The 25,788-nt window shown below is 42.1% G+C and overlaps 4 protein-coding genes across 8 annotated transcripts; 1 reads left to right on the top strand and 3 right to left on the bottom strand.

Moving 5' to 3' along the window:
• The first annotated feature begins 6,199 nt into the window (after positions 1-6,199).
• LOC130136743 (F-box protein At3g07870) lies at positions 6,200-7,651 on the top strand. Its single transcript, XM_056307009.1, has one exon. It carries the CDS (start codon positions 6,334-6,336, stop codon positions 7,609-7,611), a length of 1,278 nt encoding a protein of 425 aa, XP_056162984.1. The 5' UTR covers positions 6,200-6,333; the 3' UTR covers positions 7,612-7,651.
• Positions 7,652-9,902: 2,251 nt separating this feature from the next.
• LOC115689527 (uncharacterized) lies at positions 9,903-11,578 on the bottom strand. 3 transcript variants are annotated; one of them, XM_056307015.1, is made up of 5 exons: positions 11,173-11,578; positions 10,889-10,973; positions 10,559-10,717; positions 10,273-10,372; positions 9,903-10,151 (listed from the first exon to the last, which is right to left on the bottom strand). In XM_056307015.1, the coding sequence occupies exons 1-4, from the start codon at positions 11,362-11,364 to the stop codon at positions 10,299-10,301; spliced, it is 510 nt and encodes a 169-aa protein (XP_056162990.1). In that variant the 5' UTR covers positions 11,365-11,578; the 3' UTR covers positions 9,903-10,151; positions 10,273-10,298. The 3 variants fall into 3 exon arrangements, with proteins under 3 accessions (XP_056162990.1, XP_056162991.1, XP_056162989.1); XM_056307016.1 differs by having other exon boundaries at positions 9,903-10,111; XM_056307014.1 differs by having other exon boundaries at positions 9,903-10,372.
• On the bottom strand, positions 10,889-13,230 carry LOC130134454 (uncharacterized). Of its 3 annotated transcripts, XM_056307011.1 has the most exons (5): positions 12,880-13,219; positions 12,557-12,638; positions 12,175-12,333; positions 11,907-12,014; positions 10,889-10,945 (listed from the first exon to the last, which is right to left on the bottom strand). In XM_056307011.1, the coding sequence occupies exons 1-4, from the start codon at positions 13,141-13,143 to the stop codon at positions 11,941-11,943; spliced, it is 579 nt and encodes a 192-aa protein (XP_056162986.1). In that variant the 5' UTR covers positions 13,144-13,219; the 3' UTR covers positions 10,889-10,945; positions 11,907-11,940. The 3 variants fall into 3 exon arrangements, with proteins under 3 accessions (XP_056162986.1, XP_056162987.1, XP_056162985.1); XM_056307012.1 differs by lacking the exon at positions 10,889-10,945 and having other exon boundaries at positions 11,718-12,014; positions 12,572-12,638; positions 12,880-13,230; XM_056307010.1 differs by lacking the exon at positions 10,889-10,945 and having other exon boundaries at positions 11,718-12,014; positions 12,880-13,217.
• Positions 13,231-13,527: 297 nt separating this feature from the next.
• Positions 13,528-14,860, bottom strand: LOC130136744 (uncharacterized). The gene is made up of 2 exons (XM_056307013.1): positions 14,701-14,860; positions 13,528-14,418 (listed from the first exon to the last, which is right to left on the bottom strand). The coding sequence occupies exons 1-2, from the start codon at positions 14,713-14,715 to the stop codon at positions 13,891-13,893; spliced, it is 543 nt and encodes a 180-aa protein (XP_056162988.1). The 5' UTR covers positions 14,716-14,860; the 3' UTR covers positions 13,528-13,890.
• Between the last annotated feature and the right edge of the window lie 10,928 nt (positions 14,861-25,788).

Below are 25,788 nucleotides of genomic sequence, written 5' to 3'. Positions count from 1 at the left end.
ACAAACCCTACGCCCGCCGCCCTTCCTCTTTCTAATCCTTTTGGATGGTGCTACACAAATAATGCGTCTTTTTGCCTAGGCTCTATTATGAGTTTAGACAGCACAACTGTTCCTCTTCTTTGTTTGGGGCTATATGTGAATTTGATCTTCTTTTTCTTTTGTTGGGCAATGTAACAAAACATCTTTTGTTAAAAGCCATAAGAAGATGAGGCAATCACGATCTTCCACATAGCTTTTCTTTTTAACCCAAGTACATAATTTAGGACATTCCCTTGAAGCTTCTCTTTGTAATCAACAACGAGTGTTTAAAAGAAATCCAGCATAGACATCATAGATATATTTCGGAACAACCACTACTCTCTAATTGATTATGCACAAGTGAATCTAGCTCAGTGTATAGAAAAAGGAAATTTTTCTTCTTTTCTTTTGGTAAAGGAAAGAAGGTAACTAAACAACAACACATCTTTCCTTAAAGGCTCTCTATACATCGACCCACTCAAACTTAGGCACTACATCAAGATTGCATACCGCATGCTGTCACTCACTATGAGATGATTCATTTCCGATACTTGATGACCGAATTCATGACTAGACACCCACACCCCATCAGCCCCATTCACATGGGGAGGAGAGAAGCAAGAGATGACCGCGACCGTGGCGCGGAAGATGCCGTAGAGCAACACTGGGAGCCCGCCCCAACCGCGCGCCGACCGCCCGTCCGGGTCCCGCGCGAAGATCGGCAGGTCGGCTCGGTTCCCGCCGCCCAGCATGGCTTCATCGGCGACTTTCGAGCTCTTCCTCCTCACCATCGCGCCAAACATCCGCCGCATGCCTGCCGGCGGGGATAGAGAGGAGGGGACTTCAAGTTCCAATCTCAGGTGGAGGATGTGAGAGCATGAGATCAAATGAGAGAATCAAGGGCCTTGGTGTGTGTATTGGGGGGGTTTTGATAATGGGAGAGTTGGTGGGGGTGTTGCTAGTGCTTCTGTTTGTCACACTATAAAAGAAATAGAAACCCTTTATTGTAAAGGAAACTTAATGCACAATCAAGTTTGTGGGGTCTATAAAACGCCAAAAATGACGACAAAAAAGATGTATAATTAAGCACATACATTGCTTTTGATGGAGATTTTCTTGAATTATTTGAAAAATCTCTAAACTTAGTACATCAAAAGGAAGAATTTTATTTTCCTGTTTTTCTTTTGGTAAACTGGTGGTATCTTTCCAGTTCATTTGAATGTGAACCGACGGACCAGAAAATCTGCGAGAAACGAGACAAAAAGTTTCAGGAGGAGATCTTATACAAACGAGTTGGCTCAATTCCAATCTGATTGAGAATTATAGCCGTAGATGAACTTGATTTGATTTGCTTTTTTTTCTTTTTTCCAGACATGATAAGGAACAAATTAAGGATATGTACATTTTTCAGATGTGAATATATATATCACACACCAAGAAAAGGAATATCTTGCTTTGATTGATGGCTCAGTGCACTTGGGAAAATGAGTGGTCCATCCATGTGTGAGAGAATCGGGGCTCTGCATTATGCTTTTATCAAGCCAGACAAAATGTATTGCATGTTGGTCATTCTTGAAAGCTACATTTCTTTTCTAAAAAAATTACAAATAAAGATATGCTTACCAAAAAGAAAAAAGAAAGAAGAAAGATACACAAATATCAGACTAAGAAGAAGATAAAAGAGAGGACAAAACAATTTTACTATGTGTTATGTGTTATTTCGCGAATATCATGTATAAAACGTGCGTCGAGAAATTGTTGCCTAATTTAAAAGTTATACATAGGCAAGACATGATACACATTCAAGTAGAACTATGTTGCTATGTCATTATTGGTGGAACCATCAGAGTGCATGATTTGAATAAAATAGGCATGCTTTTATTTGATATTATCAGGAAGTGGTGGTTGACCAGAAGCCACATTTGCACAAGATTTGGAAGTCAACGCTTACATGTTACGAATAGAGTCTCTGTTTTTAGGACATTCCTGAGATCCGTGTAATGAGAAATGTGCAGGATCTGGAAGCATATGATCAAGGCCCACTACTTGGTGGTGGCCCCTTTGTAGACAGTGGGCCTAGTTAACCTTAGCCACATCAGTTCATTTGGCCCGAGCTTCTTTTAAGGGGTCGGTGGTGGCGGTCGCAAGGAGACGGGTCGCCGGTTTTGGTGGTAGCAGCACCGGCGGTAGCAGCAGCGGCGGAGGGTGATGATGGCAGCGGCTTTCTCTCTCTCTCACTATTTATATCTTTCTCTTTTCTCTCTGTCCATTTTCTTTATTTTCTTACTACTAACAATTGCTGAATCAATAGCCACACCATCATAAATAAGTAGGCTAATGGTCAAAGGACTTGATCGAAAATATCGAACAAGTTAGGGCACTCAGTTGCGCTGGAAAAAAAGATCGAGGACCTAATTGCAAAAGGAACATAAGTTGAAGGATTAAAATTTCAACTCCAAGAACCCAAAACACACATTCCATCCGCAGTTAAACTCGCAGCCCATGGCGGTGTTCGAACGTGGGCCTAAAAGAAACATACAAACATGACATGAAGCTACGATTGACATTGTAATACCACAATCGATAGCTAGACTTCTCATTTTGGCCCCCAAAAAATTGGCAATCAAGATAATAACTCGTTAATTACCCAATCTAACAAGAAAAATTTCTAATTTCATTTCATGTTCATTGCGCAAAAATAAGTTCAAAATCGTCGCGTTCTCGCATTGTTCAAGAATCATTTTCAAGAGCACGGACTTGTGTGCTCAAAGTTCTCCCATGAACTTGGAATGGACACTCTCGCACTAACTAAGAATTAGTTGGTTGCTCGAAAAGTCAAATACTCCCTACTATCGATGAAAATAAAAAAAAAAGAAGCATTCTAGTAAATGTGAAATTACAGATCTATGATATGAAAGGTCAATTGAAAAATTAAAATACCAACTCAATCAAAATAGGGGTGAACAAGACAGACCGACTGAACCAGGAACTGCCCGGACTAGATTGGACTGGCCAGTTTGGTTCGGTTTCCGGGAGTGCCGGTCGAGTTCTCGGCTCCTAAAAGTGGAACTGACGTCTGGGTGGTCCGATTTTTGATTCCAAGGGGGAACCGGACCGACCGGACCGGACCGGACCGGCTATATATATTGAGAATAAAGTAACACATGTTCCATCCATTGCTGTTCTCCCACAAGTAAATGGAGTCTAGGCAAATGGCGATACTTGTTCATCACTTGAACCGGGTCACGACAAAGAAAATATCATAGGAACAGGGGATAGTATGAAAACTAGGGAGAGACATCTGGCTCCAATAAGCAAGTTTCAGAAGCCTTGTCTTGTTGCTAGTGATCTATCTTCCAACAAAATTGCTGGCATCCGAGCATAGAGTTGTTTAGGAAGAAGTGGAGAATTAGAAGAAGTTGGTGTTCCTTTTGTTTCAATGGAAATTGATCAAAGTGATGTAGAATGTAATGGAAAAGATAAAGTTATAAACAATAAGTGACAAGTTTCATGGGACTGGATTTGACCGATGGTCCAGTTCCTGGTTCCAGAAATCGGGAACCAGTCTTCTTGGTCCGATTCCCAGTTCTTGGATGAAATTGGACCGAACTGGGAATTGATAACCCTTAAATCAGATCGCCCAGTTGCTCAAATTGGAATCTTAAAAGGTTTGGTTTTAGCTTTGTGCATGAGTCATAAGTACTGAAACGCAATTCTAGCTTTTCAATAAAGCTGAGTTTTCCATTTGGTCAGACCTCTTGGTAGATAGATAAAACAGAAGATATTAAATGTTTATGTCTTTGTCAAGTCTCAACCACGAATTTCTTTAAAAAAAAATGAATTTAATGCATGTAATTCTGAATAAATCATAGAAACCGATCTAGGCTCCGTTTGTTTCGTGAAAAATAAAAGATTTGAAAAATAACTTCTAAAAAATAATCGCTTGTATCGTTTGAAATGATTAGTCAATGAAAGATATTTTCATTATCGATAACAATTTACATTTAAACATTTTTATAGACGATAAAAACATTTTTCATTTGTTTATTTTTATAAGCGATAGAAGCAATCAGTTTTAGAAAAATATTTTTCAAATCACTTATTTTCCACGGAACAAACGCATTCCTAAACATACAATTTCTTCTTCACGACACCAAAATCATATGGCCATATAAAGCGGAAGAAATCCAGTAACTTATATCCGGACAAGAGCCAAATATCATTGTAGTAATCATCCTACATCTTTCTGATTAATTGTACATACTCTGCCAATCATGCCACAATCATAAACTCCCATCTTTTTTCATCACGACATGCCTCCTTCTCGATTAACACCCATCTTTAGGTGGGGAAAAGTTTGAACATTGTGATAAGATAAGATGTGTAAAGTTAGTGGGGAGGGAGTTCCCCTTTATTACGTAATTTCCCTCCCCTTTCACCCACTTTTTTCTTTGCATACTTTTCATTTATTTATACATTATTGTTTTATTTTATTTTATTTTATTTAAACTTTAAGCCTTTAAGCTAGGGCTGACAATCGAGTAGAGGGCATTTAAATAAGACATAGTGGTCGCTGAAAGTTGTTCTTTTTCCTGCCCAAAGGCTCCATGTGAATATGACTTTTTTAAATCTTGACTTTTTGGTGGCCAATTGTCTTTTAAAGTACCCATCTTATGCCCCTCTCTACCTTTGCACATTATCGAAAAGATAGCCCAAATTTCTTAGGCTGCTTTAGATATTTCACAATTAAAAAATTTGCATTTTTATTTTCTCTACTTTCATAGGGTTGTGATGGATGTCAGTCCATATCCTTTTTTTTTTTTTTAATTTTGGGAGTTTTGTATTCTGGGCTGTGAATTTTCTCTTCTTTTTTTTTTTTTTTCCTTTTCTGAAACTCTCGGCAACGCGATTCCGTGATCTCTGGCGCTAGATTTTCACATATTTTTGTATTTGGTATGGCATTGAATATCGGATTCTTGAAATAATTGAGGGTGCCAGAGAGAAATCTTGCTTCATCATGCATTTTCAAGAAACTTCATCAAGTCAAGTATACAATAAATGCACATGAATGACATCGCCGTCCCGTGAGAAAGATACAAGGAGATAAACTATTATAAATTATTAAAGGATTAATACTATGAAAAACCCCAAATTGATATACATGTGATAAATTTACTCCAAATTATTTTTTTGACCACTAAAAATTTCAAACTGGTACACCTGTGACAATTTTATCCTGAACTAATTTTTTAACCACCAAAAACTCCAAACTGGTACACCTGTGATAATTTTACTCCGAACTAATCTTTTGACCACCAAAAACCCCAAACAGGTACACCTGTGACAAATTTACCCTCCATTAGTTTCCGTTAAATCTTACTGTCAAATTGTTAAGTTTGATGACACGTGATAATTAACGGATGCACCAGTTTGGAGTTTTACCCCTTTGTTGGTAACAAGTTTACCAATTTGTGATTTTTCGTGATGGTAATCCAATTTAACAAGCACTAATGGAGGGTAAATTTGTCACAAATGTACTAGTTTTCGATTTTTAGTGGTAAAAAATTTAATTTGGGGTAAAATTGTCACATGTGCACCAGTTTGGAGTTTTTGGTGGTCAAAAAATTAGTTCGGGGTAAATTTGTCACAAGTGTACCAGTTTGGGGTTTTTGGTGATCGAAAAATTATTTCGAGATAAAATTGTCATAAGTGTACCAATTTAGAATTTTTCGTGGTATTAACCCATTATGTGAATGAAGGTTTAGACAAAACACGATTATTTTTTTTTTTTTGGTAATTCTTTAACTTTCTTCTTTGGAATAATGTAGAAATTGGGGGTGGAGGGTCCTCATCACTAGTGTGTATCACTGACCAATAGTCATCGAATTGGATTTAATTATTCGATTAAATCGCGATTACGGCGGCAGCGCACGGCTCGATCGGACGGCTCAGATCGCTCGGACCGCCCTTTTCTGTTTTTTTTCTTTTTTCCATGATCATAAATTCAATCTCCAGCTTTAATTTTTTTCTTCCTCCTCCTCCTCCCTAGCTAAGGAGCATAATTCAACGGGTGGATCCCACGATCTTACGAGCATTTTCTTCCTTGTGGTTTCCGTCTCCTTTTAATGTTTTTATGCGCTCACCCACAACTTTGTCTATAGTCACTCATAGGGTTTATCCGCAAGTCATCGTGTCCTCGTTCGCAGGCTCTCATTGGTGTCCCTCGCTTGCTTTCTTCTTGTGCTCGGTTGTTGTTGGTGTTGAAAAACGTTTGGTGCTTTCCTCCTCTCTCTCTGTCTTCCCTGGTGATGGTCCATGGAGTTCGTCCATGAGCCGCCGTGTAAGAAGCTGAGATGCGAGCTGGGCGGCGATGACCGGCGAGCCGAGGCCGAGGCCAAGAACGGCATGGAGGGCCTGCCGAGGGAGATCGTCCTCGACATCCTGTCGCGGCTGCCCATCACGTCGCTCGTGCGGTTCCGGCTCGTCTGCCGGTCCTGGCGGGCTCTAGGCCGAGACCCGCTTCTTCCCGACGCGCAGCTCGCCCGCACGGCGGCGAGGGATCCGTTCCTGGTGTTCCACAGCGACTTCCCTCTCAGGAACCAGCTCAGCTTCGTGGAGTTGTCCGCTCAGGACCAGGATTGTGGGCACAGCGGATCCAAGAAGAGTTCTGTCGGGAAATTCAATCCGCCTTTCTTGAATTCGATGCCCGAATTCGACGTGGTGGGTTCCTGCAACGGCTTGCTGTGCCTCGCCGATTCGCTCTACAGGGAGACGCTGTTCGTGTACAACCCCTTCACCGGGGACTGCAGGGAACTGCCACCATCGCGGCAGTACGCGGACCAGACCGTGGTCTTCGGGTTCGGTTTCCACCCGGAAACCAGGGAGTACAAGGTGATCAAGATAGCATACTACCCGAACCCATCTAGGGCGGGGGCGGGGTCCCGCCGGGCGCGGCGGGTCCCGCACGTGCAGTCGGAGGTTCAGGTCCTGACGCTCGGGAGGAGCCCGGCCTGGCGGAGCCTGGGGCGGGCGCCGTACCAGATCGACAAGAGGCCATCGGAGACGGTGGTCAACGGGAGGCTGCACTGGGTCGCGGGGCCTCGGAGGTACCGGACGGCGCGGCAGCTCGTGTCCTTCGACCTGGCGGACGAGCAGTTCCGGGAGGTGCTGAGGCCCGAGGGCGGGCCCATCGGCCGGTCCAACTACCAGCTGATGGCCCTGAGGGGCTGCCTCTCAGCCATAGTCTACTGCAATTACGGGAGGCTGGAGATTTGGGTCATGAAGACATACAATGTGAAGGAGTCATGGACGAGAGAGTACATCATCGGGTCATACATGCCGAAGGCTCTCAAGCAAAACGTGAACTTCATGCCGTTCAAGATGTGGAAGAGCATGAATGGGAGGGTCTCTAGGGTTGTGTGCGGATTGGACAATGGTGAGATATTGTTGGAGTATAAGAGCCGGGCATTGGCGGCTTATGACCCCAAGAAGGGTAAGTTTAGGGACATTTCGTTGCAGGGCATGCCCAAATGGTTCCATTCATTTGTTCATGTGGGAAGCCTCAGCTGGATAGATTCCCACTCAGACACATGACAATTTCTTTAAAAAACCCAAAAGAAAAAGAAAGGAGGAAGAAGATGCTTCATTGTATTGTAAGTTCAAGTTCATATATTTATTATTTGAGATATAATTAGGGTCCATGTTCTCTCTCTCTCTCTCTCTCTCTCTCTCTCTGTGAGTCTGCTTTTGTGAATCCAGAGTTCTTTTGTTTAAGGCTTGTGATTGGCATCAACCCATTCAGATCATGTGCTCACGTCAGATTGGATTTGTTTTTCAAATGGGTGCGAGCTCTTTCCAATCTGTATGGGGTGTGACTCATAGGCCAGTTGGACAAAAATAAAAACTTTTGGGTTGGCCTTGGCCCCACCAGGAGGAATTATCTAAGTAATCCCTTAAACTTTCCAATTTCTTCCACAAGCATTTCAACCAGAACATAAAAGATAAAGAGGAAGGGCAATTCAGCAGAATTGTGCTTTCCCTCGTGGTGGGGGTTCTTCCCCATCTTGATCTTGGCTTAATAATTAAGTCATTCATGACGCCGTGCCGTCGTGTCCGTATGTGCGAGCTTCGCGTACTGTTTATGTGCTCGATACACCCTTTTCATGTTCATGATCATGATCATCTTTGTTTATATCAAGTCAGAGCTAAGTCATGGCCGCATAGTCTTCAACATTGTTAGGTTGAGCGGTTGAAAATGTTTGGCAGTATAGGGATTCTTTTAGAACCTACCCCAGGTGGAGTTGCTCGATGCAAATGCCAAAAATTCCAGTATTTCCTCACCTCAATGCAAGAATACCTACCCCATAAAAAGATACAGAGAGAGAGAGAGGCATAAACTAGATGTTTATGACCATGGATTAAAAAAATATTTCATGATTTGTCTTTATGGCTCAAGTTGCAGAAAGATAAGGGCGCATGTCCATTGGATATTTCCGCCGTATAGCAATGGCATATATGCAGAGTTGAACATTTCAATGTCAAAAGAAGGGACTAACATAAGGGTCAAAAGGTGAATCATTGGAACATGAAAAGGGTTTCTTTTTTATCAGGGTTATCTCCCACATTCATTCAGTGTGCAGATAATCAAAACTCTGCATCATGACCGCTCATATAGAAGCAAAGAAAAATATTGGCGTTCGAAAGGAAGATCAGGGTTATGTTTCCAAGCTTTTGTTTTCTTATGCAAGTAAAGTTGGCACAAAAAATCAACAGCTGGTCCCATGAATGAAACAAAGTATGTGGATCTTTTCTTCTAGTCATGGCAAATACAAGAGATGAATTGTAGCATGACCAAGTAAAACTCATTAGCAGCCACAAACTTGTTTCACACAAGAATCTGTGCAACATAATCGGTCTTTCGATGGCTTCTTTCGCACACGATTGATGAAAGGTCCAACCCAGAATTACATCGCCTTTCATTTTTGTTTTTAGATTCCACAGTTCAAAAAAAGAAAGTTATTGATTGAAAAAGGTGGATTGAAGCCAAAACAAACTGAACTTTGTTCTGGTGTGAATGTTATCCTCGCGGTTTGGTTCGGATTCGTTTGAAAATTCTCAAACGAAACATCTGAGGTCTTTTTTATAGAAAGCAAGACAGGCCAGATTGAATCAATCAAACATGGCTCCTATAAATCAGTGGATCACACATCTTGGACATCCCCCTGGTCTTTTTGTCTCCATTTTTGTTTCCTCTAGAGTAAGGACATAAGATGGGATATGGATTTCTCAAAAGCGAAATGACTAAAAGAGAGGGGTTTCCGTTGACCCTAGTGCGAAAGAGATCTCAAGGACCTTATGGTCCTGCTTTTGTTGTTGTGAAATGATGTAAGACCATGAAGAGAAGCACATAAATCACCATTGATCACCCAAGAGTAAGGATCGAGTCGGTGTTACCATCATGTGACAGTGATACTGTGCTAAGAGACATGGATGATCTCTCTCTCTCTCTCTCTCTCTGAGTGCTCATGGGGATGAAAATGCAGAAAGCTGTAAGGTGAGATGCAACTAATATGAGCTTAATCGCCTACAAGTCACCTGACCACACCCCAATGAGTTTTACAATGGAGCGATGGACTTCGACATAGGCACAGAGGATACACGGATCACAAAAGAGAGGTTCCGCGATGTTGAAGGTTTTGAGCTTGGTTGGGATGCGCATTTTGGGTTTAGAGAGAAGGCTTAGAGATCGGAATGTAAGCCAATCCTCAATCTTCGTGAACCGTTGCCCTGTCATGTAAGGACCAATGACAAAAACATGCCATTTCTTCACAGTATTGCTCGTAATTCCTAATGAATCAATTTCCTCCAAAAAGATATTATACCGGTTCACAAAGGTATCTTCAATAAAAGCTTAAGGGGACCGAAACATTCGAGTTTCACATATTGCCCAGTCTGTCCTTTTTTACGATTGTATGGGATTGGAGTTCACATTGCAATGATAAAGGGTTGTCTCATCAGCAATTTCCGTCAACACTCTTGGCTATGATGGTCACTGTCTAAATTGTAGAGCATGTCAACATCTTGAGCACTTGAACTAGCAGAACATCACACCAGCAATAATGACATTACGAAATCTGGGTTGGCATACCAGAAAACAAACATATAAAAACAAACCAAAAGTAATTGAGTGCTATGAATCTTAATGGGGCGGCCTGTAACTGTGGAAGAGTAATCGACGACATTGAGGTGACTTACAGGAGTAGTGCCAGAAATTTGATGCCTTAAATCAGCCAACCAGTGCATCTTCTCAAGCGCTCTAACACATACTTTTCACCAGTAAGGCGCTCGACCAGCTCTAAGCAGTGCAAGGAGATCAAATAAGGATCACAGCAATATATAAAAGTCAGTTTAGAGTCGAGACCATATGTGTTATAATATAGAGTATATCTGATCAAGCAGACACACATCGGTGTTGGTCACAGGTTTAAAAACACTATATATCAACCACAATTGAATTGGGTGGTCTCGGAACGATAATTACTGTTGGCATAATTGCGGCAATCGTGAATACCCATCCTCCAGTCAGTTTCCCATGTATCGTTAATTTTGAGTACAATGTCCAGGGAATCCTCTTCACTATATCCCACAAACCAGCATCTTTGTTTGGGTAGCCTTGTCAACTTTCTTCTAAGAAGAGTTCCTTGAGAAAAAAGGTGTAGATTCATTAGGCAACATGACTGAACAAAGACAAAATGAACTTCAAGCCTGACGATATTCATAACCAAAAAATTTGCAAAATCAGCATCTCAGACTAAACTGACTATAATTCAGCATTTGTGGATCAGAAGAGTCGAAGAATTCATAGACTAACCTGGGATCGATCCACCTGGCAAGGCCGCAAGTGCCAGAGCAAACAAATTTTGGGGGTCTTCAGGTTGAAAATGAAAAAGAGATGCCTAAGACATTTGTAAATAATACTAGAAAATCAATGCAAACATGCTGTAAAAAATCCACTTGTTCTAGGCAAAATATCATTAAATTCCAACAAAAATTATGGGTAAACATCACCATAGGATGACCCAACAAATTAATATCCAAACCCATATCCATCAAGTAAGTATCTGAAATTTGAAAATTGATAAAGACAAACCATGCCTTAGAATTGGATGGTGGTGAAGAGGTTTTGATGATGACTACGAAATGTTGCAAATCCCAGAGATGGAGTGCGTGAAGAGCTGATGTCACTGACTGAAATGGTTCTGTCGTTGCTCTAAATGGCAGCGCTGCTACATATACTTTGTCTCTTCCACTAATGTTCATGGTCAATTGTAGTGACGCCAACGCCATTTTCTCAAATTAATCAGACAGCTGGTGGAAGTTAAAAGAAGCGAAGAAGAGGCAAGTTTGGATAATCTGCAGATGAATCCTCATTGGTCGTGTAAAATCCAACGGTTGACAATGGGCTCACTAATTGGAATAGAAAGTAGCTGTATCCAATGGATTCCTTTTATTCCTATTGATGTCCATTGTCCAAAATACTTCTTTTACTATATTTTACGCTCCAAAAATTAAATGCTTATCTGGTAATTAATTTCCACCATGGCATCCACCCCTGGTTGTGAACTCAATCTGTCAAATAATGTGAAGCAGAAACTAGCGATAATGACAGCCTAAAGTGTATTGCCTTATCTTCCAAGATATCAACATAAAAGCAATCTGAAAGATTAATTTTCGTATTGATAAATACAGCGGGGAAGTAATTGATTAAATTTAGGAATAAGAAATAAAATTGAACTTTCAAATCTACTATACTAATAAGCCTACCACTTTCAATGGTAGTTTTCGTTCAACTTTGTTCTCCTTGGTACCAAGCACATAGATGAACTTACAGAGCTAAAACAATGTAACCAGTAACTTGATGCCCTAGTCCAGATCAACAAAGCTTCTTCTCAAGCGCTTTAGCACATCCTTTTCGCCAGTAAGGTGCTCAACCAGCCCTGTGCACAAAAGTTTTATAAGATCAGAAAAGGATCATGATAGCATCCAAAAGTTAAGTGAGAGTTCCTCATCCGATCAAATAGACCCAAGCATCATCTGCAGGTACATACAAGCACAAACATATGAAGTAGCTGAATTTTGTCCTATCAGATTGATTACCATTGGCATAATCGCGGCAATCGTGATGCCCAATTTTCAAGTCGGTCTCCCAGAGGTTGCTGAATTTACATGCAACATCCAGAGCATGCTCTCCACATGATCCCACAAACCAGCACCTTTCTTTCGGTAGCTTTGTCAACTTTCTTTTGAGAACAGTTCCTAGAAGAAGAATGTACAATCAATACGCAAACACAGACTGGACACAGTTGACATGAATATGAATTTCAATCTCCAAGTCTGACCGGACTTTTATCCCCGGGATTTCGCATCATCAGCAACTCCCTCTGTTAGGACCAAACTGACTCTAACTTAGAATCAAGCTAAATATTTCCAAATGATTGCATGAGGAGGACTGTAGTAGTTGGAGAATTCATAAACCAACCTGGAATTGATCTACCTGACAAGGCTGCAAGCGCCACGTACACATTTTCAGGGTCTTCAGGTTGAAAATCAAACACACATGCCTAAAACATAAACAAGAAACCAAGGAAAGTCATCAGATCAGGTCTTAGTGCTAACAGAATGTGGGCAACACTTGAATCGAATTCAAACAAAAGAATTCAGAGGCATTACATCAACAAAAGAAGACCCAACAATACAATTAACTTCCAGAACTTACACCTATCAACAAACTTGCCCCTTTATCAACAATTCGAAATGGGAACCCATAACGCAGAATCCACGCAAACACAATCAATCAAGAACCTGAGAATCGGATGGTGGCGAGGAGGTTCTGACGATGACCATGAAATGCTGGAACTCCCAGAGCTTGAGCGAATAGGCGGCCGAAGCCAGCAGCTGAGCTGGTCCTTTCGTTGCTCTGAGCGGCACCGCCGCCACGTACACTCCGTCCCTTCCGGCGACACTCGCCGGCGACTTCAGCGGCGCCGTCGCCATTTCTGGCCGACTGACCGGACGGTTGGTGGTAGTTAAAGAGCAGGGGGCCGACAGTTCGGATAATCTGCTCATGAATCCTCGTCCGTCGATCTTGATTGGGGAATAATCCGACGGCTGCGATTTATCTACACAAATGGGCTCTCCATTCGCAAAGGACAGGCCCAATGTGAAAAATAAAAAAAAGACAAAAATATATTTTTAACCGAAAAATCTATCTTATAAATAGATGATTTTTTTTTTACTCAAGACAAATTTGTCAACAACTCTCAAATACTATCTTTATTAATTTTACAAATATTCATAGTCATTGGAACGAGCTAGTAGTTTCAAAATAGTGTATATGCATCGGGAGTTATGTAGTACCGGTGCATTCTGAAATGGGTTTTCGAAAAGTTTCGGTAAAAGGAAATGGCGACCTACATCGAACTTTAGTTCGGGAAAGCGATCAGAAGCGAATTCAATAAGGTTAACCAAGCAATAAGCAAATAAGCATGCTGCAACATATATAACCATGAACAAAAGGAAGAGCAAGTAGACCCTATAGAAGTAGTATTTATTTTTATGGAGGCCAAGAAGCAAAATCCCAAAGACCAAGGAATCATGGAACTCATCCTCTTGAGATCTGCCAAGTGACAGGGCCAATCCACAAAGACAGATACTACATAGTAATTTTTACAATACCAGAACATCAGAAAACCAGTAGATTGCTTTATTAGATCCCTAGACCAAGGTCACTGAAACAAACCCCCCTAGCACACCAAACACTCATGCACAGACAAGACTTGCTCTCACTCCCTCACTCACTCTTCCACAGACACATCACTCATCAGTAGTCTTCTTCTCATCAGCTTCTGCAGCAGCAGCAGCAGCTCCCTTCTCTTCCTTCTCTCCCTCCTCCACTCCTCCTCCTTTGACATCCTCCTCTTTCGGAGCCTCCACGGCGGAGTCTGGGTCTGGTTCGGCCACCGCTGTCTCCTTGGTCTCTGTCTCCTTGTCCACGACCGCCTCAGGTTCCGCTGATTTCGTGTCGGCTTCTTTTGCTTCCTCCTTGCTCTCGGCCGGCTCGGGTGCCACCTTGGAAGTCTCCTTTGGTGCCTCGACTTCTTTTTCTTCTTTCGATTCAGTCTGTTCTCCTTCAGTTGTTTCGGGGACGCCGTCTTCTTGTTTGGTCTCGGGACTCTCGGTTACGGTCTTGGTCTCGGTCTCGGTCTCGGCTGGCTCTTCTCGATCTTCTTCTTTCTTGGGGTCTTCTTTTCTTGCGACCACCACAACTTCCTCTTGATGGACAGGAGTTTCGATTGGCTCTTCAGACTTGTCCTCCACGAGCGCAGCTTGTGCTGATACAACCTGTTTCATCCACAAAAATCATTTCATGTATACGGATCAGCAAAATAAACAAAACCGTAAGAAATCATATCGTAGGTCGATCCTTTCATTCGAAAACATAATCTAATAATAACACGTTTCTTCATTTTCGGGTGTCTTTCGGCGAAGAATGACGATCACGGATTGATTGTAACTGTCCTACTTGGCAAAACAGTTTTCGGAAATCATCTCTTCGACTAGAGCTAAACGTGTTGAACCAAGGTTTCTACTCCAAGAACTTTAATGAGTAGTTATTAGAGTTACCTCGACGGTGGCCATTGGAGATCCGAAGGAATTACTTTTTTCAAAAGCTGCTTAGAAAATAAACAGAAGCTCAAGCTACGTGGGTCAAAATTGAAGGTCGAGAGAGGAAGGAGAAATGAGAGAGTGGAGTGTTGGAGTACGAGAGTGAGATGAAGATGATCTAGTGGAACAAGCTATTTATAGCAGAGTGAATCGGTGAATAAGGTGGTAAAAACAATAGAAAAAAGAGAAGAGAAAGATTGGAAGAATCTTGGGATTTGACACTCCTCGTTCACTGGCTCCAAGAAAATTAAGCATGTTGGTGTCATAATTAACACTAAGAAAAAAGTTTTGGGAAAATGCCAAAATATTTTTCACCTTTCATCTAAATACTAATTACATGTTTGTGCTTTTCAAAATGCATATTTGTACTTTTTACCTAAATATCAATTATAGAGTCACGAGCGCACGGCTGAAGAGTCAAGAGAGAGAAAGTTATACTAAGCGAAAGAGAGAGGGAGGGGAGCCGACGCAAAGGGGGCTGGTGTTGACGGCATCGATAGATAAGGGCACTTAGAGATGACGGAGATGGTGACCGGCGGCAGGAGGGGTGGCGGGTGACGTTCGAAACATATAATTTGAAAAGTAAGGAGACATGTGGCCGATATCTAAATAGAAATTGAATTCTGTTTTTGGTATTTTTCTCGAAAAGTCTTAAATGATATAATTTCTCTTATGGTATTCTTCCTCTGTGATCCAATCTTCATTGGAAAAGCCAAAGAATAATGGAGGTCATATCAGCCCGGCCATCATCGTCAACATCATCTCACTTTCGGCCTTTGAGTCACCGTGTCTTGTGCAGCCCCCACTGAAGGCGACCTAAACCATCATACACTCACGTTCATGCTCTCTCTTTTCCCTCTTTTTTTCCTTTCTTTCTTCCCCTTTTTCTTTGTTAGGTTTGATTTTCTTCCTTCTGTAAAATCCATCATTAATTTCTTTCTACTGATCTGTCAAGAAATATTACTGTGACACCATCAATTCCACCAAACTGTTCAACCAGATTGATCTAGAAGTGCCCTCTTCTATCCCTGACAGTTCTTGCTTAGGCTTTGAAATTTTTCTGAGTTTGATGAAAGAAGGTCTAGACCCTGAAGAGTTGTAATTGAATTGGGTTTGACAAATTAGATGGACCTACTATATATGTCTACTTAGGAGTTACTGATACTTTCCACTTATTAAGTGCATGTACAATTAATGATTCGGGTGGATCACGTCTCAGAGTCACTTTGATCTAAAGATCACATATCGTTCTGTTTGAGGATCATGGATCCGAATCACAATGATGATTCTTTTTTTTTTGATTAATAGTGATGTAGCATACAAGAATCCAGCTTTTAGCAAGATGCATATCCCTCTCCAAAAAAAAATTGTATTCTCTTTATCATTTCCCGGTTTTCGCAGTACCTATGTTCCTAGTGTTGCAAATCGAACAACAATTGTTTTTTTTTTGGCCAGTTAGCAAAATGAAGACAATGGTTAAATCAAATTTAATAAGGTAAGTAGCATTTGTTTAGGGTGAAAGCATTCCTATGTAGTTCGAGATTCGAGTCGGTACAGAAAAAAATTAAATTGTTGGCATTTTGGGTAACAGACGGTCCATTCCTAGGAGTTGTCCAAGGTGCATCGGCATAGGAAATTGGGAATCCTGCACAAATTACTTGAGACAAACGCATGAAATTCATCATCCCCACTGACTCAAAAATCTTATCAAAGGCTATAGGCTAAAACTCTGGCGTTATTGTTGTCCTAGAGCGACAGATATTGACTATGGTGAGTCATTTTTCATTATCGTTCCACTTGCGTCCCCACGTACGTCACGTTTTTACATTATTAGATTCCACCCTCGGCGAGTATTACAATAGTCTTGTGAACGATCTAAAAGTTGTGAAAGCAGCCCATGCTTATATGTTTTCAAATTTCGAAAAAGTGAAGTTTGGCAGATTGAAAAGACCTTAGATCGTAGACAATCGATTAAGCATTAGGATAAAATACTGATTATTCTAAGTAGAAGTATATCAGGAATTCTTATATCATACTATGCAGAGTTCCGATACTTTACTCCATTAACTTTCACTAGCTCATGCAAATCATTTTGTCCACGTGCACAAGAGTAGCAGCCGGGGCCAAAGTTACTTTCAGTGAGACTGATGTTATTTAAACACGAAATTTGTGTCCTCAGCTCAATATCTGACAACTAATCAACTAACGCCGTTTGAGTTAATTAATGGTAGAGCAGATGGAAGTACTGGATCATTAGGGGTGATCGGTTTCAAGGTGAGTCGATTCCAGACCTGAAATCTGAAACCGATCCTGTTATAACCTGTTCCTAGTTTTTGGAATCTGAAACCTACTCTATGTGCCCTGGACTCTGTTTTGGAACCTACCCTGTTTTTTCGGTCCAATTACAGGGTCTACCCGAGAATCCCTTTTTTTTGTTCCTTTTTTTGTTTTCATTTTTTTCGGATAGCAAATAGGAAAACTTATAACTCAAATCAAAGGTTATAAGTTTGACTATGCAAACAATCTTAAGTATTCATACAAAAGCATATTATCTTAGTCCCAATAATTTAATAGACGTGATAAAACAGCATAGGTTCCAGTTGGATACATAGTTTCTTCGTTACAGAACAAAAATCTTAAGAAAAAGGAAATTGCTCTATATAATACTTACAAGCCATTGAGTTAGACTATCTGCAAATAATGATCACCTCCCTCATCCTTTATGATAGAATGCTTTGAATTCTGGCCATATAAAATTGCAAGTGGACCTCTATATAAAACTGATTCTAAAATCGGTCCGGGTAGATTTTCACTTGGAATTGGAAACTGGACCGGTTCTAACCGATTCCCAAAACATGGAACCGGTTTCGGACCAGTTCAAATGGGAATTGGTTCTCGAACCTGTTTTTCGGGTGGATCCATCCGATTTTTGGGTAAACTTATCCGGTTGCACACCCCTATGAATCATGCAATGGAGAAGATAGTCATAGAAGTAAGAGTAAATTACTCTTATCTCATTTCGATCATTCTCACGAAAACCCTTTTTTTAGGGGTCTATTATCATCTGACAACTTTTCGTGTTCCCTCAGCATACCTTAATTGGAATAGGATGACTCAGCATCAGGAAAAGTAGGCCCTCTTCGCCTCGATTCTCTTATATAAACGATCGAGATCTTATGCGAAAAGAAAAAAAAAACTCTACTCTCTTTTAACGAAATTCATTTGAATGATATTATTTACTTATTTGAACATAAACTCAAAATATTTAATCAAATCACATGATGAAGAAAACTAAATTTGTTCTCTGAATCAAACAAAATCTCAAATGGAAAATGTCAATAACTTCTTGATCTTCATCCCCGCTTCCCCGATTACTCTAATCGGGTACAAGCTTCTTTTCAGCTGTGAAATTCTTGCTTATTTTAATTTGGAGTTAGGCAATTAGGTTGGACGGTGGTAAAGGCCCACCAGCCACCACCATAGTCATGCAAGGCCCCACAGGAGTTTGACTGCTCGCCGATTGGATGATGCCACGTGGCTAGCCGCACGCCGGACAGAACACCTGGAAAGGAGACGTTTCCTCATTCTCATTCTTGATGTGAACGTGGGGCAGGAAGTTCAGGCCAGGCGGCAATAATAGGTGTAACCAATGAATAAAGAGGGAGAACTTAGCAATATACATGCGAAAATTGTACAGAATATGCATATTATCGAAGCAATGTGATTGGTTAGCTAGCCAGTCGATTGTATTAATCGATACATAACATACATTTTCATGGAGGAAGAACACTAGAAGTGCCAAAAGTTGTGTACGGCGTTCACTTTGGTGCCAAAAGTTTCAATCGGATCACTTAAGTGCCAAAAGTTGTGAAAAACGATCACTTAAGTGCCACTTCGCCGGAAATCCGACGTGGTATTTTTTTTATTAATTTCTCAAGCTGATGTGGCTCGCCGGAGGCTGATGTGGCATTTCTTTTTTTTTTCCTTTTCTTTCTTTTCGTTTTTTTCTTTTTTTTCTTCTTATTTCCGATGGCCGGCCTCGCCGGGCGTCGCTTTCCTCCGGACGAGGCTGCTGTGGCCTCGGTGAGGGCCGGCCTCGCCGGATTTGGTGAGGCGAGCCCTCGCCGGGGCTCGCTCTGCCTAGGCGAGGGCTCGCCTCGCCAGATCCGGCGAGGTCGGCCCTCGCCGAGGCCATGGCGGCCTCTCCCGGAGGAAGGCGACGCCTCGACGAGTCCGCCGTGGCCTTGGCGAGGGCTCGCCTCGCCAGATCCGGCGAGGTCGGCCCTCGCCGAGGCCACGACTGCCTTGCCGGGCCTCGCCCGGAGGAAGGCGACACCCGGCGAGGCCGGCCATGGCTGGTGGCTGGCCTCTGGCCACCGGCCATGGTAGAAGAAGAAGAAGAAAAAAGAAAAGAAAGAAAAAAAAATCAGAAAAAATTTAAAAAAGTGAATTATACACGTGGAAATGCCACGTGTTATTAAAATTTAAATATAAAAGCCACGTATTAAATTTGATCGGAATTTCTCGCCGTTGGCACTTAAGTGATCGTTTTTTCTCCGATTTGGCATTTAAGTGATCACCGGCGTAAACTTTTGGCACTTAAGTGATCCAAATGAAACTTTTGGCACCAAAGTGAGCGTCGTACACAACTTTTGGCACTTCTAGTGTCCTTACTCCCATTTTCATGATTGAGGCCCACAAATTGGCAAGAACCGGTCTTTCGATACACAATATTGAGCTTTCAAGAAAGCCAAGTAGCATTCTAGCGATACGTGAGTCAAAGTGCAAAATTAAAATAATAACCTCAAGTGGGATCATTTTTTCCGAAGAGGATCCATAATGGTATTTATCTTAGAGGTGATCGGTTCCAGGATGGGCCGGTTCCCACCTTGGAATCGGGAATCGGACCAAACGGGTTGGTTCCCAATTTGGGGAACCGGGAATCGGCCCACTTGGTCTTGGAACCAAACTACCTTCGCACTATGATTGTTTCTCTAGTTTGAAGCTTCGAACTTAAGAAACTCCGACCGACGCTCGCATTTTCTTTGGTAGACCCATCTTCCTCCCGTGGCTGATTTCGTCTTCGATTACGTTGTTCGCGCTCCCGAAGATCCTATTCTTGGGGTAATTACTCTCTCTCTCTCTCTCTATTTCACTCTCTGCGTGATTTGCATGTGCTTCTGGGTCCGTGAACAAGAAAGTGAAGTGCAAGTTGATGTTTCTGGTACTCGCTTGTATACATACGATGATTTGATCTCAAATTTGCGCTGTGTCTGTCTGGCTGGGGTTTGCCGTATGTCAAGGAGACTAGAGGTAGTAAGTTGGGTATTGACTAAGCGATGTGTGACGCTCACTCTATCTGTTAGAGTTTGTGAACGAGAGGCGTGAGCGAGCATGAGTTGTGACTGAGTGATTAGGGTTTGAGAAGAATGGGCAACGGGAAACTAGTTAAGGTTTGATCAGGTTCTAGCAAAAAAAAATGTCTCACTTTGTAGGTTTGTAAGAATTAAAAAAATAAAATCGATCTGATACGGGTGGGTAGGTCCAGACTTGGAACCAAGAATTGGACCAACATTCACCGGTTCCAATTTTATGGAACAAGGAACCGTCCAGAACCAGTCAGTTCGGTCCAGTTCGGGCAATTCTTGGTTCGGGCGGTTTGTTTGCTCCCTCCTAGTTTATCTCAAATAACACCTGAAATGATCAACTTAATCTTCAATAAGGCCTTGAACTCGTTGACCGGCCAAATCTTCGTTGGCCGGCGGATGGGACAAGGGATTTACGTGAAATTGAAAAATTAGAGAGAAAAGGGGAGGGAAACTGTACATGTGGTAGTTGGGTGGGCACCCAGGCACAGCGAGATTCCGGCGTCTATTGTCCGGCTTAGGCGAGTGCAGTTGCACTACCGTGGTCGCTGAGAGAGCTGAGAGAGAGAGAGAGAGAGAGAGAGAGAGAGAGAGAGAGAGAGAGAGAGAGCTTGGGCAAGGGCCAGCGTCTAGACAGTTTTGGGTGACGGTGGCGACCCTTATCGCACTCCACATCGGCGACCGTGGCCGCCCTCGTAGATGTCACAACCCTTGCCTAGACGCTTAGACACCACTCACAGAAACAAAAGCACGACTGAACATAGCGAATGCCTGGCGATTACCGCATTGCTGATGGAGATCATGCTGCTACAATTTGGCCCAGAACATCATATTGCTTTTATTTGTGAACTGGGCATTTTATCATATATCAACTTTTAATAAACAACCAACATAAAATCAACATTTTGACTTCCCATGATTTGGCAAGCAACAACAACGACAATCTAGAACAAAAGAGTACCTACAATTTTCATGTGGATTTGTTATTGGATCTATCAGATTGGGAAGGGAGAGGGACATTGGCGAGCGCAAGGACATTGGCGATGCCATTGACAGCGGGGACCGGCGTCGGCGAATGGCTGAGCAAGGAGGTGGGCCCGGTGGACAGCGAGAGAAGGGTGTGAGATATCACGAGGTCGCACATGATCGGGGCCTTCTTCATCTGCACCATGAATTGTTACTCAAGCTGCCTTGCTTCCTCGCGTGAGTATGTTTGTCTCAGCCAAGGATTGGCAGCAGCGGCTCCGCCTAAGCCAGACTAGGGACGTTGGAGCCTCGCCAGTGGCTGCGGGGCGCTGCCGACACCACCACAATCTCCCCTTCCCCTTCGGGAGAGCGTGAATCTCGCGAGCTCGCTGGTGGGGAGGCTGATGTTGAATCTATTAGTGGTGCGTTTCTGGATCGGTTGGACAGGCAGAAGTTCAAACGGAAGGCGAAACGGTGATGCGACTAGAATCGGCGGACTCGGTTAATGATATCGGATCAGGCTCAAATTCGGTTGTTTTAAGCGAAATGGCGGTCTGAACACAACACACGGCCTTTGGCCGTGACTAACGATGGATTTTAGTGATTCGGGATCGTTTACATGGGTTTTTCTATTATTTTAATATTTTTTATGGGTTTTAATTTTAAGGACAGTTTTGTAATTTTGATATTTTATGTTTTATAATCCTAGTAGGGTTTGGTTTAAGGATATATAAGCTTGTTTTAGGGTTCTTTTTGGAGAACAGAATATTATCATCAATATTGAATTTCGGGATTTCTCTCTCTAAGCAAGGTTTTGCTTGAATTACTCGCTGAACGCTGCGTCAGGCGATATCAGAGCCTATGGCGACTGGCGGTGGTCTTTGTGACGATGATCAGGAGACTGGAGCTCCAATCCTTGGGGACGACGCGCTGCAATGTTTGGAGCAGCGTTTAATGGAACGCTTGGATTAACGAATCGATCAAAGTCTTCGTCGTTTCGAAGAACGATTTGATGAGTTAACAGATCGATTCGAAGGTCTCGGCATTGATGTGAATCGGAATCAGCGAAACGGCAGAAGACCGGGTGCAAATCTTGCTCGCGGTGATCCTGTTGATAGGCCTGTTCCTGTCCGCAGGCAGCATAACCCTCTGTTTTTAGAGAGTTTTGAAGAAGAAGAAAACGATTATTTTGATGAGGAACGTGCTGATTATGGCGGCAGACATCGTTATGGAGGATTTCAAAGAGGATATGATAGGAGAGATGGAAGATGACGTTACGACGATCGTGAAGGTAACGACTTTAAATTGAAAGTCGATATTCCTTATTTTAATGGAAGTCTGGGCATTGAAGAATTTCTGGATTGGATTGCTGATATAGATAGATTTTTCGATTATATGGAGACCCCTGGTGAGAAAAGGGTGCGATTAGTAGCCTGTAGATTAAAGGGGGTTGTGTCTGCATGGTGGGAGAGATTGCAGAATAAGAGGGAGCGAGAAGGGAAAGATAGAGTTCGAACTTGGACTAGGATGAGGAGGATGCTGAAACAGGAGTTCCTTCCACCCAACTATGAATAGATTATGTTCCAGCAGTACCAACGTTGCCGGTAGGGCAATCGAACTGTACATGAGTATACGGCCAAATTTATAAGATTGGCGAAGCGGAATAATCTATCGGAGACAGAGAGACAGCAGGTGGCCAGATATCTCGATGGTTTGAAACCCTTCATTCGAGATAAAATTGGGGTGCAGTTTCTGCGAAATTTAACTGAAGCGAAGAATATGACGATGAAGGCAGAATTGATGCAGTAAGACAAGGGAAAAAGTGCATACGAAAATTATCGAGATTTCAGTTCGAGCAGTTCGATAGAGAAGAGCGGCTTCAGCAACCGCAACAACCTAGGGCGAAATCAAGAAGATAAGGCATTAGACAGGCATCTTATGAACGAGCCGAGGGATAAGGGAACGCAAGCATAGAAAACTACGAATCCTAACCCTTATGCTAAACCAGCCGCGATAAAGTTTTACAGGTGTAATCAACCTGTACACCGATCTAATGAATGCCCTTAGAGAAAAACCGTAAACGTGGCAGCGAGAGATGAGGAAGAAGATGGGTATTGCTGTGAACCAGATGGTGAAGAAGACGATTTTGAAGATGAAGAAGGGAAGTAAATTGTGTGGTGCGCAGGATGATGTTAGCCCCAAAACAGGAAGATGATTCGCAGCGCCATCAGTTATTCCGAACTAGGTGCACTATTCTGGGAAAAATATTTACTGTGGTTATTGATAGTGGAAGCATGGAGAATATCATTGGGAAAGAGGCAGTGAAGAAGTTGGGAATACTCGTGGAGAAGCATCCTAATCCCTATACGTTAGGGTGGATTAAATCTGAAGTGAAAAGCATTCAGGTAACTGAGCGATGTAAAATTCCATTCTCCATTGGAAAATATCATGATGAACTGTATTGTGATGTGGTAGACATGGATGTATGTCACATGTTGTTTAGGAGGCCGTGGCAATTTGATGTAGATGTGCAGCATTCGGGAAGGAGCAATCAGTATAACCTTGTGAAGGATGGAGTGAAGTACAAGTTATTGCCACTGAAGAATAAAGGAAAACAAGCTACTGAAAATAATTTCCTTACCCTTACAAGGAAATTTGAAGCTGAGATTAAGGAGACCCAACAGATTCACGCGTTAATAGTGAAACAAGCATTCGAGCCAGAGGCTGAATTACAAGTGGAGGAGCAGCCCAAATCAGTTAAGCCTTTATTGAAGGAGTTTAGTGAGCTAATACCTGTGGAGATCCCAGATGGGTTGTCGCCTATGCGCGATATTCAGCACCATATAGACTTAATTCCTGGAGCTAGTCTGCCTAATTTACCGAACTACAGGATGAGTCCTAAAGAGAGCGAGATTCTAAAAGAAAAGGAGGAGGAGTTGTTGTGAAAGGGGCACATTCAGAATAGTATGAGCCCATGTGCTGTTCCGACCTTGTTGACTCCTAAGAAAGATGGGAGTTGGTAGATGTGTGTAGATAGGAGGGCCATTAATAAAATAACCGTGGGTTACAATTTTCCAATTCCGTGATTGGATGACATGCTGGATAGGTTGCACGATGCTAAGTGGTTCTCGAAGCTGGATTTGAAGAATGGGTACCATCAGATTCGGATTCGGCCTAGAGATGAGTGGAAGACAGCTTTCAAAACAAAGGAGGGGTTGTACGAATGGTTGGTAATGCCTTTCGGACTTTCCAATGCTCCAAGTACTTTCATGAGGCTTATGAATCAGGTTTTGAAATCTTTTATTGGCAAATTCGTTGTAGTTTATTTTGATGATATCCTGATTTATAGTAAGACTGAGGAAGATCATCTGATGCACTTAAGGGAGGTGTTGACAGCTTTGCAGATTAATAATCTGTATGTTAATCTTAAGAAGTACAGTTTTTTAACTAATAAGCTGTTATTCTTGGGGTTTATTATTACTGCTGAAGGAATAGAGGTAGATGAGGCGAAGGTAAGAGCAATCAGAGAGTGGCCGACTCCTAAAGCAGTTCTGACGTTAGGAGTTTTCATGGGTTGGCTACTCTCTATCGGCGATTTATTAAGAATTTCAGTACTATCGCAGCCCCGATTACTGAATGTATAAAGAAAGGAAAATTTCTATGGGGAGAGGAAGCAGAGAATAGTTTTGCTATTCTGAAGGAAAAGTTATATACTGCACCTGTTCTTACCTTACCTGATTTTGATAAACTGTTTGAAGTGGACTGTGATGCTAGTGGAGTGGGTATAGGAGCTGTTTTATCTCAAGAGCACAGACCAATTTGCTATTTCAGTGAGAAGCTTAGCGAGGCGAGGCAGAAGTAGAGCACTTATGACAAAGAATTCTATTCTGTCGTAAGGGCTTTGAAGATCTGGGAGCATTATCTGATTGGGAAAGAATTCGTCCTTTATTTTGATCATGAAGCTTTAAAGTATCTAAATAGTCAGAAGATGATTAGCAAAAATATGCATGCGCGATGGTGTCAATTTTTGCAAAAATTTCCTTTCAGATTACAGTACAAGTCAGGTGTGCATAATGTCGTAGCAGATGCATTGAGTAGGAGAGCTGGTTTGTTGATTATATTAAGCCAAGACATCTTGAGGTTCGAGCAGCTGATGGTGACTTTGGGCAAATTTGGAAGTCATGTGCTGCTGGTCAACCTGTGCAAGAATTTTATGTGCAGGATGGCTATTTGATGCGTAGCAACTAGCTTTGCCTTCCTCGAACATCTTTACGAGAGAAAGTAATTCGTGATTTATATGATGGTGGATTAGCTGCACACCTGGGTTGTGATAAAACTATTGCTGCAGTTCGAGAGCGATTTTACTGGCCCCAGTTGCGTAGAGATGTCAGCAGTTACGTACAAAAGTATTATGTTTGCCAGACTGCTAAGGGAAAATCTAAGAATACAGGTATGTATATGCCATTACCTGTTCCTGACAATATATGGGATGATCTGTCCATGAATTTTGTGCTTGGTTTGCCACGACCACAAAGAGGTGTGGATTCTGTTTTTGTTGTAGTTGACAGATTTTCCAAGATGGCGCACTTCATTCCTTGTAGAAAGACTTCTGATGCAGTAAGTGTGGTCAGGTTATTCTTTAAGGAGGTGGTTCGTTTGCATGGTGTCCCTAAGTCTATTACCTCTGATAGGGACATCAAATTTCTGGGGCATT

This window comes from Syzygium oleosum, unplaced genomic scaffold (genome assembly GCF_021117445.2).
Source record: "Syzygium oleosum isolate NSW1041296 unplaced genomic scaffold, Sole_v2.1 Sole_v2.49, whole genome shotgun sequence".
NCBI lineage: Eukaryota > Viridiplantae > Streptophyta > Magnoliopsida > Myrtales > Myrtaceae > Syzygium > Syzygium oleosum.
The sequence above is the reverse complement of the archived record's forward strand: the minus strand, read 5'-3'. Positions and strand labels throughout refer to the sequence as shown.

Bases quoted from the DNA above. Each gene is read 5' to 3' on its own strand.
- LOC130136743 (XM_056307009.1), top strand. From the start codon at position 6,334: ATGGAGTTCGTCCATGAGCCGCCGTGTAAGAAGCTGAGATGCGAGCTG.
- LOC115689527 (XM_056307014.1), bottom strand. From the start codon at position 11,364: ATGGCGTTGGCGTCACTACAATTGACCATGAACATTAGTGGAAGAGAC. The intron at 10,974-11,172 runs GCATGGTTTGTC...CAAATGTCTTAG, and splicing joins CACCACCATCCAATTCTAAG to GCATCTCTTTTTCATTTTCA. The intron at 10,718-10,888 runs GTTAGTCTATGA...TTTTTTCTCAAG, and splicing joins GCCAGGTGGATCGATCCCAG to GAACTCTTCTTAGAAGAAAG.
- LOC130134454 (XM_056307011.1), bottom strand. From the start codon at position 13,143: ATGAGCAGATTATCCGAACTGTCGGCCCCCTGCTCTTTAACTACCACC. The intron at 12,639-12,879 runs GTTCTTGATTGA...TTTATGTTTTAG, and splicing joins CGCCACCATCCGATTCTCAG to GCATGTGTGTTTGATTTTCA. The intron at 12,015-12,174 runs GTAATCAATCTG...TTTTGTGCACAG, and splicing joins TTGCCGCGATTATGCCAATG to GGCTGGTTGAGCACCTTACT.